Source organism: Amblyraja radiata, chromosome 20 (assembly GCF_010909765.2).
Source record: "Amblyraja radiata isolate CabotCenter1 chromosome 20, sAmbRad1.1.pri, whole genome shotgun sequence".
Classification (NCBI taxonomy): domain Eukaryota; kingdom Metazoa; phylum Chordata; class Chondrichthyes; order Rajiformes; family Rajidae; genus Amblyraja; species Amblyraja radiata.
Window position 1 is genome coordinate 22,456,110 of NC_045975.1, and position 15,775 is coordinate 22,471,884.

A 15,775-nucleotide genomic window follows, 5' to 3' on the forward strand; every position below is an offset into this window, starting at 1 on the left:
GGAGAGTGACCCAAAACCTCCGGTGACCTCATGGAAACCTTGGGTGGCGGGCAAGGTCACCAGAGGTTACTGTTTAGGCCTCACAAGTGGGACAGAGGCTTAAAAAGCTTTGCACATTGTAACTCAAACACAATTAAAGAGTAGACACAAGAAACTGCAGATCTTGGCATCTTGAGCAAAACACAAAGTGCTGGAGGAACTCAGCAGGTCAGGCAGCCTCTGTGCAGGGAGTGGACATTGTGAAGAAGGGATGCGATCCGACGCTGTCCATTCTCTCCTCAGATGTTACCCGGCCCATCGAGCTCCTGCACCACTTTGTGTTTTACAGTGGAAGATCTTGATCTGCAGGGATAAACTAGTTGAACAACTAATGGAAGTGCAAATGCATAACCCCCACAATTAAAAGATATTCTGTTGGTGTATCAGGCTGACCAGAAGAGAGGCAAGAAGCAGACTGGGAGGGAAACAAAGAAGAAGATCCTCGCAGAAAGACGCAAGGGACTGAACATTGATCATCTGAATGAAGACAAGCTCAGGTGAGTCCCGACAAATGGCTCCCAATGTAAAAACAAGGAACTGCAGACGCTGGTTTACAAAGGAAGGCACAAAATGCTGGAGTAGCTCAGCGAGCCAGGCAGCATCGTTGGAGAACATAGATAAGTGATGTTTCGGGGTGGGACATCACCTATCCATGGTCTCCAGAGATGCTGCCTGACCCGCTGTTGCCCTGCCAGCTCCACTGTTTGCATCCATATAACCCTTAGTTATCACCTCTTCCACAGCCAGCAATGGACCATTGTGGGCTCCACCTTTCCTTGGCCATCAGTGCTGGCTCTGATTCGTTCTGAACCTTTTCATACCTCTAGTTTCCCTCTCCCCTGACTCTCAGTTTGCAGAAATGGTCTCAACCCGAAACGTCACCTATTCCTTTTCTCCAGAGATGCTGCCTGACCCCCTGAGTTACTCCAGCATTTTGTGTCTCTTTGTGGGCCCCAGTGTAACATTCAATGAAATTCTGCTTTGTTCGCTGTGATTTTGTCACTTCAGGTATGTTACTACTAAAGACAGACACAAATTAGTGGAGTAACTCAACAGGACAGGCAGCATCTCTGGAAACATGGATAGGCGACATTTTGGGTCGGGGCTCTTCTTCAGACTGACCTAAAACGTTGCCAATCCATATTCTCCAGGGACCTGCTTACTCCAGCATTTTGCGTCCTTTTTTTGTTATCAATCAACATTTGCAGTTCCTTGTTATGTTCCTATTTATTTTGAAGCGCACATGTTTTTTATTCAGAACACAACCTTTGTCTCAGCAATTTGTTCGCTTTTCCATGATCAAGAGGATAATTCTTCATTTGACTTTAGTTAGAGCAGCACAGAAACAGGCCCTTTGGCCCAACACATCCATGCCGACCAAGATGTCCCATCTAAGCTAATGCCATTTGCCGATGTTTTGCCCAAATCATTCTAAAGCTTTCCAGGCCATGTTCTTTTAAATGCTGTTGTAGTCCTGAGCACCAAATATGATCTTTCTTCTTCTTATACATTACGTTTTTTATATACATTTGGCGATACAGCATGGAAACAGCCCATGGACTTCGGCCCACCAAGTCCACCGAGACTATTGATCATCTGTTCACATTTGTTCAATCTTATCCCACTTACGCATCCACTCCCTACACACTAGGTGGGATTTATAAAGGCCAATTAACCAACAAACCTCCTTCTCCAAATGATGACGCTAGATCTTCTAGCTGGAATTCCGCACTATTTTCCCTTCATCATAGAACATAGAACAGTACAGCGCAGGAACAGGACCTTTGGCCAACAATGGCTGTGTCGACCATGACACCAAGTTAAATTAATCTCATCTGCCTTTCCGTGATGCATATCCTTCCTTTCCTTGTATATCCAAATAAAAACCTCTTCAACCCGGCTGTTGTATATGTCTCCACCACCACCCCTAACAGTGCCTTCTAGGCACCCACCATCTCTGTAAAAAAAACATGCCCCACACATCTCCCTTAAACTTTCTCCCTCCTACCTCACCTGTAAATTAACGTAGGGCTTGGAAACCCACCCAATTTTCACCCCACTCCTTCCATTGCTGTTACAAACCCCTGTACGAGGGCGACAACATTGGACCTTGCGTCTTTTCCTTGTCTTTGTTGGTATTTTTTAAAATTAAAATCGTTTTTCTTAAACTACCAGAGAGAAAGCAAAGGAGCTCCATGATTGGCTGTGCCAGCTAGAATCGGAAAGATTCGATATGGGTGAGAAGCTGAAGAGGCAGAAGTATGAGGTATGTATCGTGGAGATGTCCTCCGATGCACACATTCCATCCGCTTTCCTAATTACGTGACGTAGTTGACTGCTAACATCTCATCTTTGCTGTACTTTAGATCCCTTTGTTCCACAACTTCTCACTCTGTAAAATAATCTGCTCTTTTATTTTTCCTTCCAAACAGATAACCTTACACTTTCCCACATTATACTCCCTGCCATCGCAACCTATTTATTTCCCTTTGCAGGCTGTGTGTGTGTGTGTCTTACTCACTGCCTTCTTCCCCATGCCTTTCCATCATCAGCAACCTTGCCAATGGTTCAATGTGTAATAGTATTGTATTGTCACATGTACCTAGATACAGGTCTTTGTTTTGATCTTTGGTCTTCTTAGTACCAATTCAATGATTCAGTGGTTCAATTCTACTTTATTGTCACATGTACCTATGAAGAGTGAAATGCTTTGTTTTGCATAGAACCCGGCAAAATCATATGATATGTAAGCACAATCACACATAAATATAAGAGTGTGATGATGATAGGGTACAAATACTAGATTTAATCGGAGGCAGTTTAAAGTATAATCTCCTCAGTGTTTTCTCCTTATTAGAGTTCAAGGTACTAACAATGTCCAGCTGAAGTTTTATGAAGTCATTCCATTGTTTTTAATATAACGAGGCAATCCAAGATGACATTGCACAGACCAGACTCCCCACCATTGACTCCATCTATATCTCACACTAGCTCAGAAAGTTGCCATATTTCTGGTGGCAACTTGTATCTTTCAAGTACAGGTCCACCACTGATTTTCCGGCACCCTTGGTTCCAAAGCTTCTCTGGGTTGTCCGTTTTGCCAGACCGACAGAAGCCACAGCCTCTGAGGAGTCAAATGGTACCGGAATGGTTTGCCTAAGCCAAACGGAGGGCCGAGATACCAGCCCGCAAAGTTGGCCTTGGAATTCGGCTTTGGGAACGGATCCAGCCAGCTCTGGCCGGGCTGGAGTTCCAGTGCCCCAGACGCAGGGAGCAAATTCGACCCACTGATCGGCTGCGGAAGTCCCGATGAGGACGAGATCGGCCACCTCACCTGGCCGAGGAACCACATTTTCGGGGGGACTTCCGGGTGGGAATTCAAGTGCGTTCTTGTAAATTTGTATGGATTAAAGGAGGTGCCGGACCACCTCTGGGGTTTGGCTAGGTGGGGACAGCAGCATCGCATATACAATACTTAAAAGGCTTAATGTGTGGGAAGAAACTGCAGATGCTGGTTTAAACCGAAGATAGACACAAAAAGCTGGAGTAACTCAGCAGGACAGGCAGCATCCCTGCCGAGAAGGAATGGGTGACGTTTCGGATCGGGACCCTTCCTCAGACTGTGATTCAAACTTTAAGGAGGAACCCTCTTCCTTGAAATAGGCCATTCTGGAGAGTATGAAAAGACTAATGCCAATGTTTTTAGAAGATAAGAATACTATTAATTACTCCAAATGGAGAAGTTAAAATTTGGTAACAGTTGGATGTAGAACCAAAATGAAACATGGTGTTATATCTGATCCAATACACTTGGCATCCGTCCTTCTGCGAGAGATGATCGTGTAGCTTTGACATTGTCCTGCATGGAGAGGGAACATTTCATCTGTGGCTGACTAGGCCCACCTTGACCTATTATCCGATCCAACACATGGATAGGAAGCTTCAGACGGATGTGGGCCAAATGGAACTTACTTAGATAGAGCATCTCGGTCCCATGGACGAGTTGTGCCAAAGGGAGTTTCTGTGCTGTATGACCATGACTTAGTCAACACTAGTTGATGGTGCTTTCAAACTTGATGGGAAATATTCAATTGCCTCAACCTCTGGTGCAGTCATCTGTACACTAGGTACATCATTTATCATGGAATTGACAACAGAATATTTCTTAATGCTATTCTTCAAATTTTCAGAGACAGTCAGTGCACGTATTGGGTTGATAAAAATCATTCAATCTTCAAGTCTCTCGATGTTTTAGTTTAGTTTAGTTTAGAGATACAGCGCGGAACCAGGCCCATCGGCCCACCGAGTCCGCACTGACCAGCGATCCCCGCACATCAACACTATCCTACACACACTAGGGACAATTTATATTTATACCAAGCCAATTAACCTACAAACCTGTACGTCTTTGGAGTGTGGGAGAAAACTGAAGATATCGGAGAAAACCCACAGTCACGGGGAGGTTGGACATTTTTACATTAGGCCCAATATTGAACACATTGATGAAGACTGTACACATTACTTCCTCACATGATACATAATGCGTTTGTAATATTCCACTGAAATGCATATTGCTGTAATTTATTTTAGACTTCGTCTCTACGTACAAGGTTGCAGCTACTCTCCAAGTTGTAAGTATTAAGCAAGGCCATTGTAAGTGGCACTAGAGGTATTGCCTGGGTCATGCATGGGATGACTGCATGGTAAGCTACAGGCCCAGCAGATATGCAGGGAGAGGGTAGCAGGTTACCGTCCTGATTCAACCCCAGTAACCTGAGTAAACGATGCAAGTGGCTTCATTATTATGAGGAACTGAATTGTAAACACTGCGCTTTTAAGACAATTTAAGACACTGTCTTATCAATCAGATGATACCATTCATCTCCAGTATCTCATAGATGAGTGAATGTTTAGTTAATCACACTCAGGGATTAACTTGGATAAGGGAATATTTGTTCAATCAGGAAATTTATGGGATCCTTGTTAATGACATTTATTTTCATTTGATGCATATTTAAAATTGAAACCAATCTCTATTTTTAGATTTTAGACTTTACAGAGACACAGAGCAGAAACATGCCCTTCTGCCCGCTGAGCCCACGTCGACCCCATACATTGGCACTATCCTACACACTAGGGACAATCAACAATTTTTTTTTACCGAAGCCAAATTAACCTACAAATCTGTACGCCTTCAGAGTGAGGCAGGAAACCGGAGCACCCGGAGAAAACCCATGCGGTTACGGGGAGAACGTACAAACTCCATTCAGACAGCACCCGTTGTCAGGATCGAGCCCGTGTCTCTGGCGCTGTAAGGCAGCAACTCTACTATTGCGCCTTTGAGCTGCCCATTGAAGTACCTGAAGTATTTGATTGAAATATCACATTTAATCTGACTTAGAAACACTTTCTGAGCAAAAACATTTTTTTTCTCGCCCTGTAATAATGGTGTAGTTAGCATAACAATATAAATTCACCATTTTCTTTAATCCTGACCTAAAAACTTGAGGTTATTTTGCTGATTTCTCTGGGTGTCCTCCATTGCCAGAGTGAGGCCACATGCAAAGTAGAGGAACAGCACCACATTCTGCTTGGGTAGCTCACAACCTAATGGTATGAACATTGAATTCCCCAATTTCAGGTAACCCTCTCCCCCCCCCCCCCCCCCCCCCCCCCCCTTTCAGGAAAATTACGGGATCCTTGTTAATGAAATTAATTTTTATTTGACATCCTTGATGCAAAAAATGTATCTCATAAATGTATTTAAAATTGCAACCACCCTCTATTTAATTGTTCAACATGGTTTTGAAGCACATTGAGGAAAAACAATTTATTTTTTCCCAACTACAATGGTGTAGTAGGCATTAGAATATAGAGGCACCATTTCCTTTAATCCTGACCTGAATGTTTGAGGTTATTTTACTGATGAATTGGCCTCTGGTTAAACCTGCTACCTTCTCAACGAGCTATCAGGCTAGCTACCACAGTTCAGTACAGATTTCGAGCCAGGATGTCATAAATCCAAGGGTCCTTCACTTTTCATAGGGTAACATCTAGCCATATGGAAGCGGGGAGCAGATGACACAGTAAGTATTGGTCCAGGTCTGCACCGTGGTCGATTTGTTTAATCCAACAGGTTCCTTTATTCCTCTTCATGAGCTCCTCTGCAAGAACAAAACATGTGGTCCATGTGGTCCTAAACTCCAGCCGCAGGTAACTGTGAGGCTTCGGGAACAGGCACTAATGAGCATATGTTGTTTACAGATTACCACAGCCAGAAATCGCATTGATGAACTTCAAAAGCAGTAAGTACATTGCTAGCCCCCAACTCCAAAACCTCATCCAAAAGAACTTGCAAGCATGGTCATCTAATGTACCTACAATGGACAAATCTAACAAGAATTCAATTCAAACAGGCACCTGCACGTGGAAGCCAATAATGCATTACCGTTACATCTATGAACTTTCGACAACCTTCCAGTGCCTGTTAGAATTAAATTATTTTGTTCTGAAATGCAAATACAAGATTTTAAACCATTTACAAAATATGTCGATCTCCACACAACTGGATCATAAATAAGACAAATCTCTCTCAGAGCAAAGACTCACTAACTTTATTTAAAAATTTCAAAAATAAACTTCATTCAGAACATAAAATATATATATTTAAAATTGTACAAAAACTCTTCGCATATTCTCTCTATATTTAACAGTGTCATACTCAGTAGTGTTCACACCTAAGGTGGACACAAAATGCTGGAGTAATTCAGCGGGACAGCCAGCATCTCTGAATAGAAGGAATGGGTGACGTTTTGGGTCGAGATCCTTCTTCAGAGTGAATCAGTCTGAAGAAGGGTCCCAACCTGAAACGTCACCCATTCCTTCTCTCCAGAGATGCTGCCTGTCCCGCTGAGTTACTCCAGCATTTTGTGTCCACCTTCGATTTAAACCAGCATCCGCAGTTATTTCCTACACTCTGTGTTCACACCTATCTTTTAACCAAGCATCCTTGCCACTCATGTGGCCCACTGGGGTGATGTCCCTTCCCATGTTTGAGGGGAGTCCCCACCAGATTCTGCCCCTCAATGTCCAGCAGCGGAAGGACTCTAGACTGTGCTCCTCCCCCACAGAGCCTTGGCATTGGGTGCACCTGGTAGAGCTGCTGCCTCACAGTGTCAGAGACCTCGGTGTTGTCTGTGTGTGGAGTTTGCACGTTCCTCCACATGGGTTTCCTCCAGGTGCTCATGTTTCCTCCCACATACCAAAGACATGCGGGTTTGTAGGTTAACTGTCCTCTGTAAATTCCCCCCCCTAGTGTGTTGGAAGTGGGTGAGAATGTGGGATAACAGAACTGGTGCAAACGGGTGATCGATGCTCGGTGTGGACTCGCTGGGACTGTCTCCATGCTGTATCTCATCTAAATCGAATTAATAAACAGCAATTGGGAATGGCCTTGCAATCAGTTCCAGAGCTTCTCACAATTGAATAGGCATGGTCACACAATGCTTAAAATACTAGAAGACAGTTGATGCCCGTAAAATTGGTCTCCCAGCACTTATTGGCATCTTTAAGAAATTTAAATATTGATTTCCTCTTGTTCGAAGAAAAAATGTGACTAGCCTGAAATCTAGTTGTGTGGAAACGCCATAATTTTTAACATCTTCTGTCCCATATTGATAACACTGACAATGTGGTCTTATGTTTCTTTTTGTTTAATGCCTTTCCTATTATATCTAGTTCACTGATTTCCTCCAATGGATTTTCACTTACGTTACCCGCAGAACATACTGTCTAATCTGTAGTTGCCTCCATGGAGCAAAGCATTGTGAATATCTCTTCTGCTAAATACACCTTCCCCTCAAACATCATAAATCACTGGTCATTTAAGACGTTGGTGAGGCCGCACTCGGATTATTGTGTTCAGTTTTGATCACCCTGTGAGAGGAAACATAGAAAATAGGTGCAGGAGTAGGCCATTCGGCCCTTCGAGCCTGCACCGCCATTCAATATGATCATGGCTGATCATCCAACTCAGTATCCTGTACCTGCCTTCTCTCTATACCCCCTGATCCCTATAGCCACAAGGGCCACATCTAACTCCCTCTTAAATATAGCCAATGAACTGGCCTCAACTACCTTCTGTGGCAGAGAGTTCCAGAGATTTACCACTGAAAATTCCAGAGAAAGATGCCACTAAGTTGGAAAAAAGTGTAGAGAAGATTTATGAGGATCTGAGCTCTAGGGAGAGATTGGGCACACCAGGACTTTTTTCCTTGGAGGGTAGGAGGCAGAGGGGTGATCTTGTATAGGTTTAATAAATCAAAAAGGGAATAGAGCACCCATGGACTCACAGAGAGAAGGTGCAAGCTCCACGCAGACAGCACCCGAGGTCAGGATCGAACCCGGGTCTGTGAGCTGGCACCCTGGCATCATATTCGGCACAGATACCATGCTGTACTGTTCTATGTTAGGCTTCAGTGGAGCTGTAAAGGTTCTAGTTTGGGTCCGAGGATGTGAAATGATAACCTGGCTATTCAGCAATAGTTATCCACAATGCTTTGTGTGAAGGTTGGTTTATTCGTGTGATTACTTTTTACTGTTCGTTCGCTCCGGGTTAACCTCTGTTTTTGCGGGACTGACTGATGCTGGATCTGCAGTGCATAATATGGCAACACGTGGCACTGAGTGCCCACACATTCCACCGGCAGCTCTGCTCAATGACCCTTCCTCACCAATGGCATCTCGTGAAAAGATCGAGTAGATCTCACCGTCATAACCTGGATCACGGGCATCCCAGCATTGTTGCTGATTGAATTCCAAAGTTTAAACACTTTCCTGACAGGGAAAAATTGGAAATATGTTTTCCCTGCCAAATAAATCGGGACAAAAGTGAAACATATGAAAACAATGTTTCCTGAAAAATTGGAAAACTTTACCTGAAAATAGGGCAAAAAGGAAATGATGAAAATATTTTCCTGAAAAACAGGGAAAAGGGGAAACATTGGAAAATGTTTCCTGAATAATAGGGGGAAAAGTTAGAAAAACGTTTTGAAAAATGGGTAAAATTGGAAAAATGTATCTGTAAAGAGGAAAATTTGAAATATTTTCCTGAAAAACACGGCAAAAGGGAACAATTCGAAACATGTTTCTGGAACAATAGGTAAATGGAAAAATTGGAAAATAATTCTAAATTTTCCTGAATGGTTCTGAGTTAATTTCACAAAACAATTTGATTTTTTTAATTTCAAGAACATTTCACAAATTTAATTAGAAAGTATATAGCATCATCCATGTTCTCCAGATGGCACCATAGTGTTTCTGATGTACTGTACGTCATTAATTTTGCGGTAAGCAACAAGGTCAAAAATCAGTCTGCAACAGTGGACGGTGTTCCAGGGACCAAGTCGCCAAGTAAGGTCAACATCTGAGCATCTATTCTCAATTCCATTTGAATCCAATATTAGTAGTGTTTATTTCATAACATTCAGAAGATGATCAATAGGCCAATCACTCCTGCTGCGTTATGTAAGTAATTTAGTGATTTGCACTAAAGACCACCAAGAATCCTTATTGGTAAGTGAAGTATGACTGTTTACTCGAGACCCATGCTGGCATGTTGACTTTTTATGTTTTAAATATAAAGAGTAGCATGCATTTTGTTTTGTTTGAAAATAAAGCTTGCAAAAAATATAGAATAAAAGCTAGGGTTATGCAGGTAAGTTAGATAGAAGTATACCACATATTATTTTGCTCAGTCTGATCACTTCTATTAAGTGGTGTTTTATAATTCTATATCTGATTACTTTCAAACCCACACCGAGAAAAGGACAAGGTGGGATGGTGTCTCTTTCTGAAACCTCGTCTTGGTTGTTTTCCTGAAAATTCGTACCACATTCCAGGGCTGAAAGGCTCCAAAGCATCTGAGAACTCGGGACCAGTGTTATATAGCCACAAAAAAAAAACCCCCACACACAGTTCTGGGGAAATTCAGCGGGTCAGGCAGCATCACTGGAGGACATGCAGAATAAAAGGACGTAAAGGAGATGAGGATGAATTTCTTTGAGAATGGTGAATCTGTGGAATTCATTGCCACAGATGGCTGTGGAGGCCAAGACATTGGCTATTTTTAAAGCGGAGATTGACAGGTTCTTGATTAGTAAGGGTGTTAGGGGTAGACACAAAATGCTGGAGTAACTCAGCAGGACAGGCAGCATCTCTGGAGAGAACGAATGGGTGACGTTTCGGGTCGAGACCCTTCTTCAGGGGTTATGGGGAGAAAGCAGGAGAATGAGGTAGAGAGGGAAAGCCATGATTGAATGGCAGAGTAGGTTCGATGAGCCGAATTACTTATTTCTCTTCCGGTGACTAATGAACTTATGACACTTATGAAACCCGATGATTGGGGTTTGGGCTTCTTCAGACTTATTTCTAATCTGAATTTGGACTGATGGTATATCTTTAGTTCTTCAAATCCCTAAAACCATTGGATAACAAAAATATATCAATCACAGTTGTTATGGCAAGGGTTTTCAATCATTGTACTTGCTGAAATTCCACCCAACTCCACAGCTTTAGTTTTGTCTCTGATTCTAAACCAAAGTCAAAGCTGAGTTCAAGCATAATGAGGTAGAGAGCTGCGATGAAAATCTTGCTTAGGCAGCATCAGAGGCTCAAAGACTCGAACACAAAAAGCATAAATTGCACATAAATTCTACAAAGACTGTTCAACAGACGACACTAGTGTCCACGCAGCCACAGGAAGAACATGGAAACTCCACACAGACAGCACCTGAGGATTGAACCCAGCATCAAACCTAGGTCGAACCTTGGCGTTGTGAGGCAACGTCCCTGTGCCACCTTCATATGTACTGACACTGTACCGATAACTCGGCTGGCCGAAGTACCTGTTTCCACGCTGAATCTCTATACAAAACTAGTGTAACCCAAAACAGTATCTTGAATGAGACACTTCATCAGTTCTCGAGTCCACGAGATGGACCATGATGCAAGTAAAGAGAGAAGGAGATTGAGATTCCCAAAGTCATCAAACACTGACAAAAGTTCTTTATAGGAACCACAATTCACAAAAGATATAAGCTAAAACAAAGGAAACTTAGCAAAATGAAATAATTTTCCATTTTCATGAACACCTTTGCAGATATCATATGCATATTAAATCTCAAGACACACAGCGCTCTTGCTCCAAGGTTACCTTCTTGCAGGCAAAGCATTAGGTTTAGGTTTAGTATTGCCTGAGGTACAGTGAAAAGCTTTGACTTGCTATCCAAACAGATCAGATAATACCATACATGAATACCATCAAGTCAAACTCTACATCAGATACAGCAAAGGGGAAGATACAGAGTGCAGAATATAGTTCTCAGCATTGTAGCGCATCAGTTCCATAGACAAAGTCCAATGTCCACAATGGGGTAGAGGTGAATCGTTCAGTACCCTAGCTTATGGAAGGATCATTGATAACAGAGGGGACAAAACTGTTCCTGGGTCTGGTGGTGCGCGCTTTCAAGTTTCTGTACCTACTTCCGGATGGGAGCAGGGAGGCATGAAAGAGAATTTCACCACAAATGGTGTTATTTTTAATCAGTCAGAGGTATAGAAAAGACCCTCAGCACTCACTGGAACTATTGAGGCACAAGGAATTGCAGATGCTGGAATCTTGAGCAAAGCACAAAGTGCTGGAGTAACTTAGTGATTAGGCCGCAGTGAGCAGCTCTGGGCCGCATATCTGAGGAAGGATGTGCTGGCATTGGAGAGGGTCCAGAGGAGGTTTACGAGAATGGTCCTAGGGATGAACGTTTGACGGCAATTGGCCTGTAGTCGCTGGAATTTAGACGGATGAGGGGGAACCTCATTGAAACTTAACGAATAGTGAAAGGCCTGGATAGTGGAGAGGATATTTCCACTAGTGGGAGAGTCTAGGACCAGAGGCCACCGCCTCTGAATAAAAGGTTGTACCTTTAGAAAGGAGATGAGGAGGAATTTATTTTGTCAGAGGGTGGTGATTTCATTTCACTGTGCCATCTGGCACATGTGACAATTAAATGTATCTTGAATCCGTGGAATTCATTGTCACAGAAGACTGTGGGGGCCATGTGGAGTCAGAGGATATTTTTTAGGTGGATATTGATGGATTCTTGATTAGTAAGGATGTCAATGGCGAGAAGGCAGGAGAATGGGGTTGAGAGGGAAAGATAGATTAGCCATGATTGAATGGCCGGGTAGTCTTGATGGGCTGAATGGCCTAATTGTGCTCCTACAACTTATGAACATCTGTGGAGGGAATGAACAGGCGACATTTCGGATTAGGGCCCTTTCTTCAGACTGAAGCTCTTCAGAATTCAGGGTGAAATTATTTGTTAGTTTGGACGAGGCACGTGAAGCTGGTTTAGTTTCGCAAACGGAAACCAAACATGGAGGAGAAAGCTGACGGTGTTTTGTTTTCTGTTTGCAGCAGCAAGAAAGGTGCTGGGAAGGGCAAGGTGGGAGGCCGCTGGAAGTAAGTGGCTGGAGAGATGTCTTCTGTTGCAGTGTGACCCAACTTCGTTGCCTCATCCTTGGATTCCTGCCAGGTGTATCTTAAGTGGCAAGACGCTCTGCAGCACCAGGAGATCCAAAGCTTTGGAACAACCACCGAGTCATCTGTGGCTCGACATTGCACATTGGATCTACGACAATTGTCCCTTTACCTACTGTATTAATATACGGCCCATCCTCCTCCTTGTTTTTGTAAATAAAAAATGGCATCTAACTTATTTTCTTTCCAACTGAGTATTTGTCTCCGTCTCGTGTACAGTGAGCCAACTCAATAAAAGAGGATCTACATGACAGACTTTTGAGATATTGTGCTGGTTTGGGCCCCAGTTAGGTCATGATGAAGGGTGGGTGTAGTTTGGGGGGAAGGTGAGCGGGGGAAGGGAAATGGTAGAGCTACGAGTATTTCTATTTGGGACGACCGATAGCTGGAGGGTATGGTAATTACTGGGGATCGTAGCAAATAGGGCGGTACAGTAGCGCAGCTGGTCGAGCTGAGACCCAGATTCAATCCCAACTTCAGGTGCTGTCTATGTGGAGTATGCATGTTCTCTCTGTGACCCGGTGGGTTTCCTCCGGGTGCTCTGGTTTCCTCCCACATCCCAAAGACATGCAGGTTTGTAGATGAATCTGCCTCTCGAAATTTCTCCCAGTGTGTAGGGAGTGGATGAGAAAGTGGGATAGCACAGAACTGAGACACACAAGGAACTGCAGGTGTTAATTTAATTGGCTTCTGTAAATTGTCCCTAGTATGTAGGATAGACGTGGTGTGAATGAGTGATTGATGGTCGGCATGGACTCAATGGGCTGAACGGCCTGTTTCCATGTTATATCACCAAACTAAACAAAGGAGACATTTATTTATTCAGAGTGGTTAGATTAGGAAACATAGCTATCTGGAAGATTTTTTGAGAAAAATAGTTTTCAATAGCAATCCAGCCAAGTACGTGAGTGTAAGTTCAATAGAAAGTTATGTTTGATGTCAGTTAGATAGAATTACTGCATGTTTATGGGACTATAAACACCAGCACAGACTATTTGGACAAAATACGGGCTGTATACTCAATGGAATTATATGCCTGTTCATCTTTGTATATACAACACATAAATTATAGTGTGTTACACAGGCAGAAATCGCACCTTGAGTCCCAGATAGTAAACTCAGCCTTGATTCAGAATCGTGTGCATTCATTATCAATGTGAACATTTACAGATTGAGTAAAAATGACAGAGTGTTAGTTTGTGTCTTAGATAGGTAGTGTTGAGGGGCATGTGGAGTTCTCGATTGTTGGAAGTATGCATTGAAGAAGATCAACTCAGGTAGATATAAAAATGTAAAAGAAAATTGTTTCATACAAAGTAAAGAATTATATTAAAAATATATTAAATTATGAGAGGCTTAGATAGGGAAGACAGTCAGATCCTATTTCCCAGGATGGAAGTATTAAATTATGGAGGGCCAAAGTTTAAAAGAGATGTGTGGGGCAAGTTTTTTGTTACACAGAGGGTGGTGGGTGCCTGGAACGCGCTGTCAGGGGTGGTGGTGGAGGCAGATATAATCGTGGCATTGGTGCAGCACTGTGGCAATAGCAGCCTCACAGTGCCAGAGACCCGAGTTCGATCCATATTTTACTGTCTGTATAGAGTTCGTACATTCTCCCTGTGTCCGCGTGGATTTTCTCCAAGTGCTCCTGTTTCCTCCCACATTCCAAGAACATACACATTTGTAGGCTAATTGGCTTTGGTAATTTCAAGTAAACTCAGAACCAGTTCCAAAGTAATTATAGATTATTTTAATATAAAAACTCAAAATATTTCATTCTATGCAGTATTTAGTCGAAACAAGTCAACATAAGTATCCGTGAGTTAAATGAAATTCAGTAGAAAGGAACTGCAGATGCTGGTTTACACCAAAGATAAACACAAAATGCTGGAGTAACTCAGTGGGATAGGCAGCATCTCTGGATAGAAGGAATGGGTGATGTTTTTTGTCGAGACCCTTCTTCAGACTGAATGAAATTCAGAATTAATTCCCGAATAATCAATTAACCGTTATATATCAAAAACACATTTTTTTTCATTCTAATTTATTTCAGTGAATAAGTACCTGCAGTTAGTATGAAACGCATCATAATTTCCAAAATAATCATAGAACCTATTATATATTAAAAACACTAAAATGTTCATTCTATGTAATTTATTTAAGTGAAATAAGTCAGCATAAATATCATTAGGTTAGATGTAATTTGGAATGTTTTCCATATAATCAAATAAACATTATATATTAAAAACAAAAACATTTAATTCCAAATAAATTATATGTGAAATAAGTCAACGTAAGTTAACTGAAAATTCAGAATTAGTTCCCATATGATCAATATATATATATCCCTAGCCAGTCTGAAGAACGGTCTCAACCCAAAACGTCACCAATCCTTCTCTCCAGAGATGCTGCCTACCCTGCTGAGTTATTCCAGCTTCTTGAGTATCTATCTATCTATCTATCTATCTATCTATCTATCTATCTATCTATCTATCTATCTATCTATCTATCTATCTATCTATCTATCTATCTATCTATCTATCTATCTATCTATCTAGTTTCCAATGCTCAAATTAATTCAGATCACGTGGAGAATTCTTCAAGAAGTTCAAACTTTATTTGCAAATAAGAGCTCGTTCCCCACGCATCAAATCACGTGGAGCTCTCTCCCAAGACAAAGGATCATGGCTTTTTATACCATTTTATACCATTTTCAAATCAGCATGCCCCACCCCTGTTACATTTCCATATCCAATCATTTGCTAACATTCCCTTAGTACCAGCCAATCACTTGCTCCCACTTATTCCCAGTATCAAGGCTTCAGAGGGTTGGAAGGCTGAGGATACATTTCCACATTTGCAACTGATGTAGGCGCCACATGACTCCTTGTGGCCCCTTCCCTTGCCATGTGCGTTTAACTCCTTTGTTCAGATTTCATTCCAACAAAGTGAAACTCACAAAAAATAGACACTTCCCAGAACCCACTTCTCAAAATACCAAAGATAAAGTGATTACACAATTTATATATACAAGACATAGTTCCTATTAAACCTATACATCTTGGGAAATAATGTAACTTCTTAAACTACAGATCCAAATACAAAGATCTAATGTAAAATGAAATACAATATATATTTCCC

At 42.1% G+C, this 15,775-nt stretch overlaps 1 protein-coding gene across 12 annotated transcripts in view; it reads left to right on the plus strand.

The window, feature by feature from the left end:
- Positions 1 to 12,812, plus strand: part of tnnt3 (troponin T3, fast skeletal type) — a 47,558-nt gene extending 34,746 nt beyond the window's left edge. For 11 of the 12 annotated variants that reach the window (XM_033039020.1, XM_033039022.1, XM_033039024.1 and 8 more), the window contains 4 exons: positions 427 to 536; positions 2,215 to 2,305; positions 6,304 to 6,344; positions 12,512 to 12,812. In XM_033039020.1, coding sequence (XP_032894911.1) covers positions 427 to 536; positions 2,215 to 2,305; positions 6,304 to 6,344; positions 12,512 to 12,560 — 291 coding nt within the window. In that variant the 3' untranslated portion in view covers positions 12,561 to 12,812. Of the gene's footprint in view, positions 1 to 426; positions 537 to 2,214; positions 2,306 to 4,629; positions 4,671 to 6,303; positions 6,345 to 12,511 lie in introns of all 12 variants that reach the window. The other variant, XM_033039021.1, reaches the window with a different exon arrangement.
- The last annotated feature ends 2,963 nt before the right edge of the window (positions 12,813 to 15,775 follow it).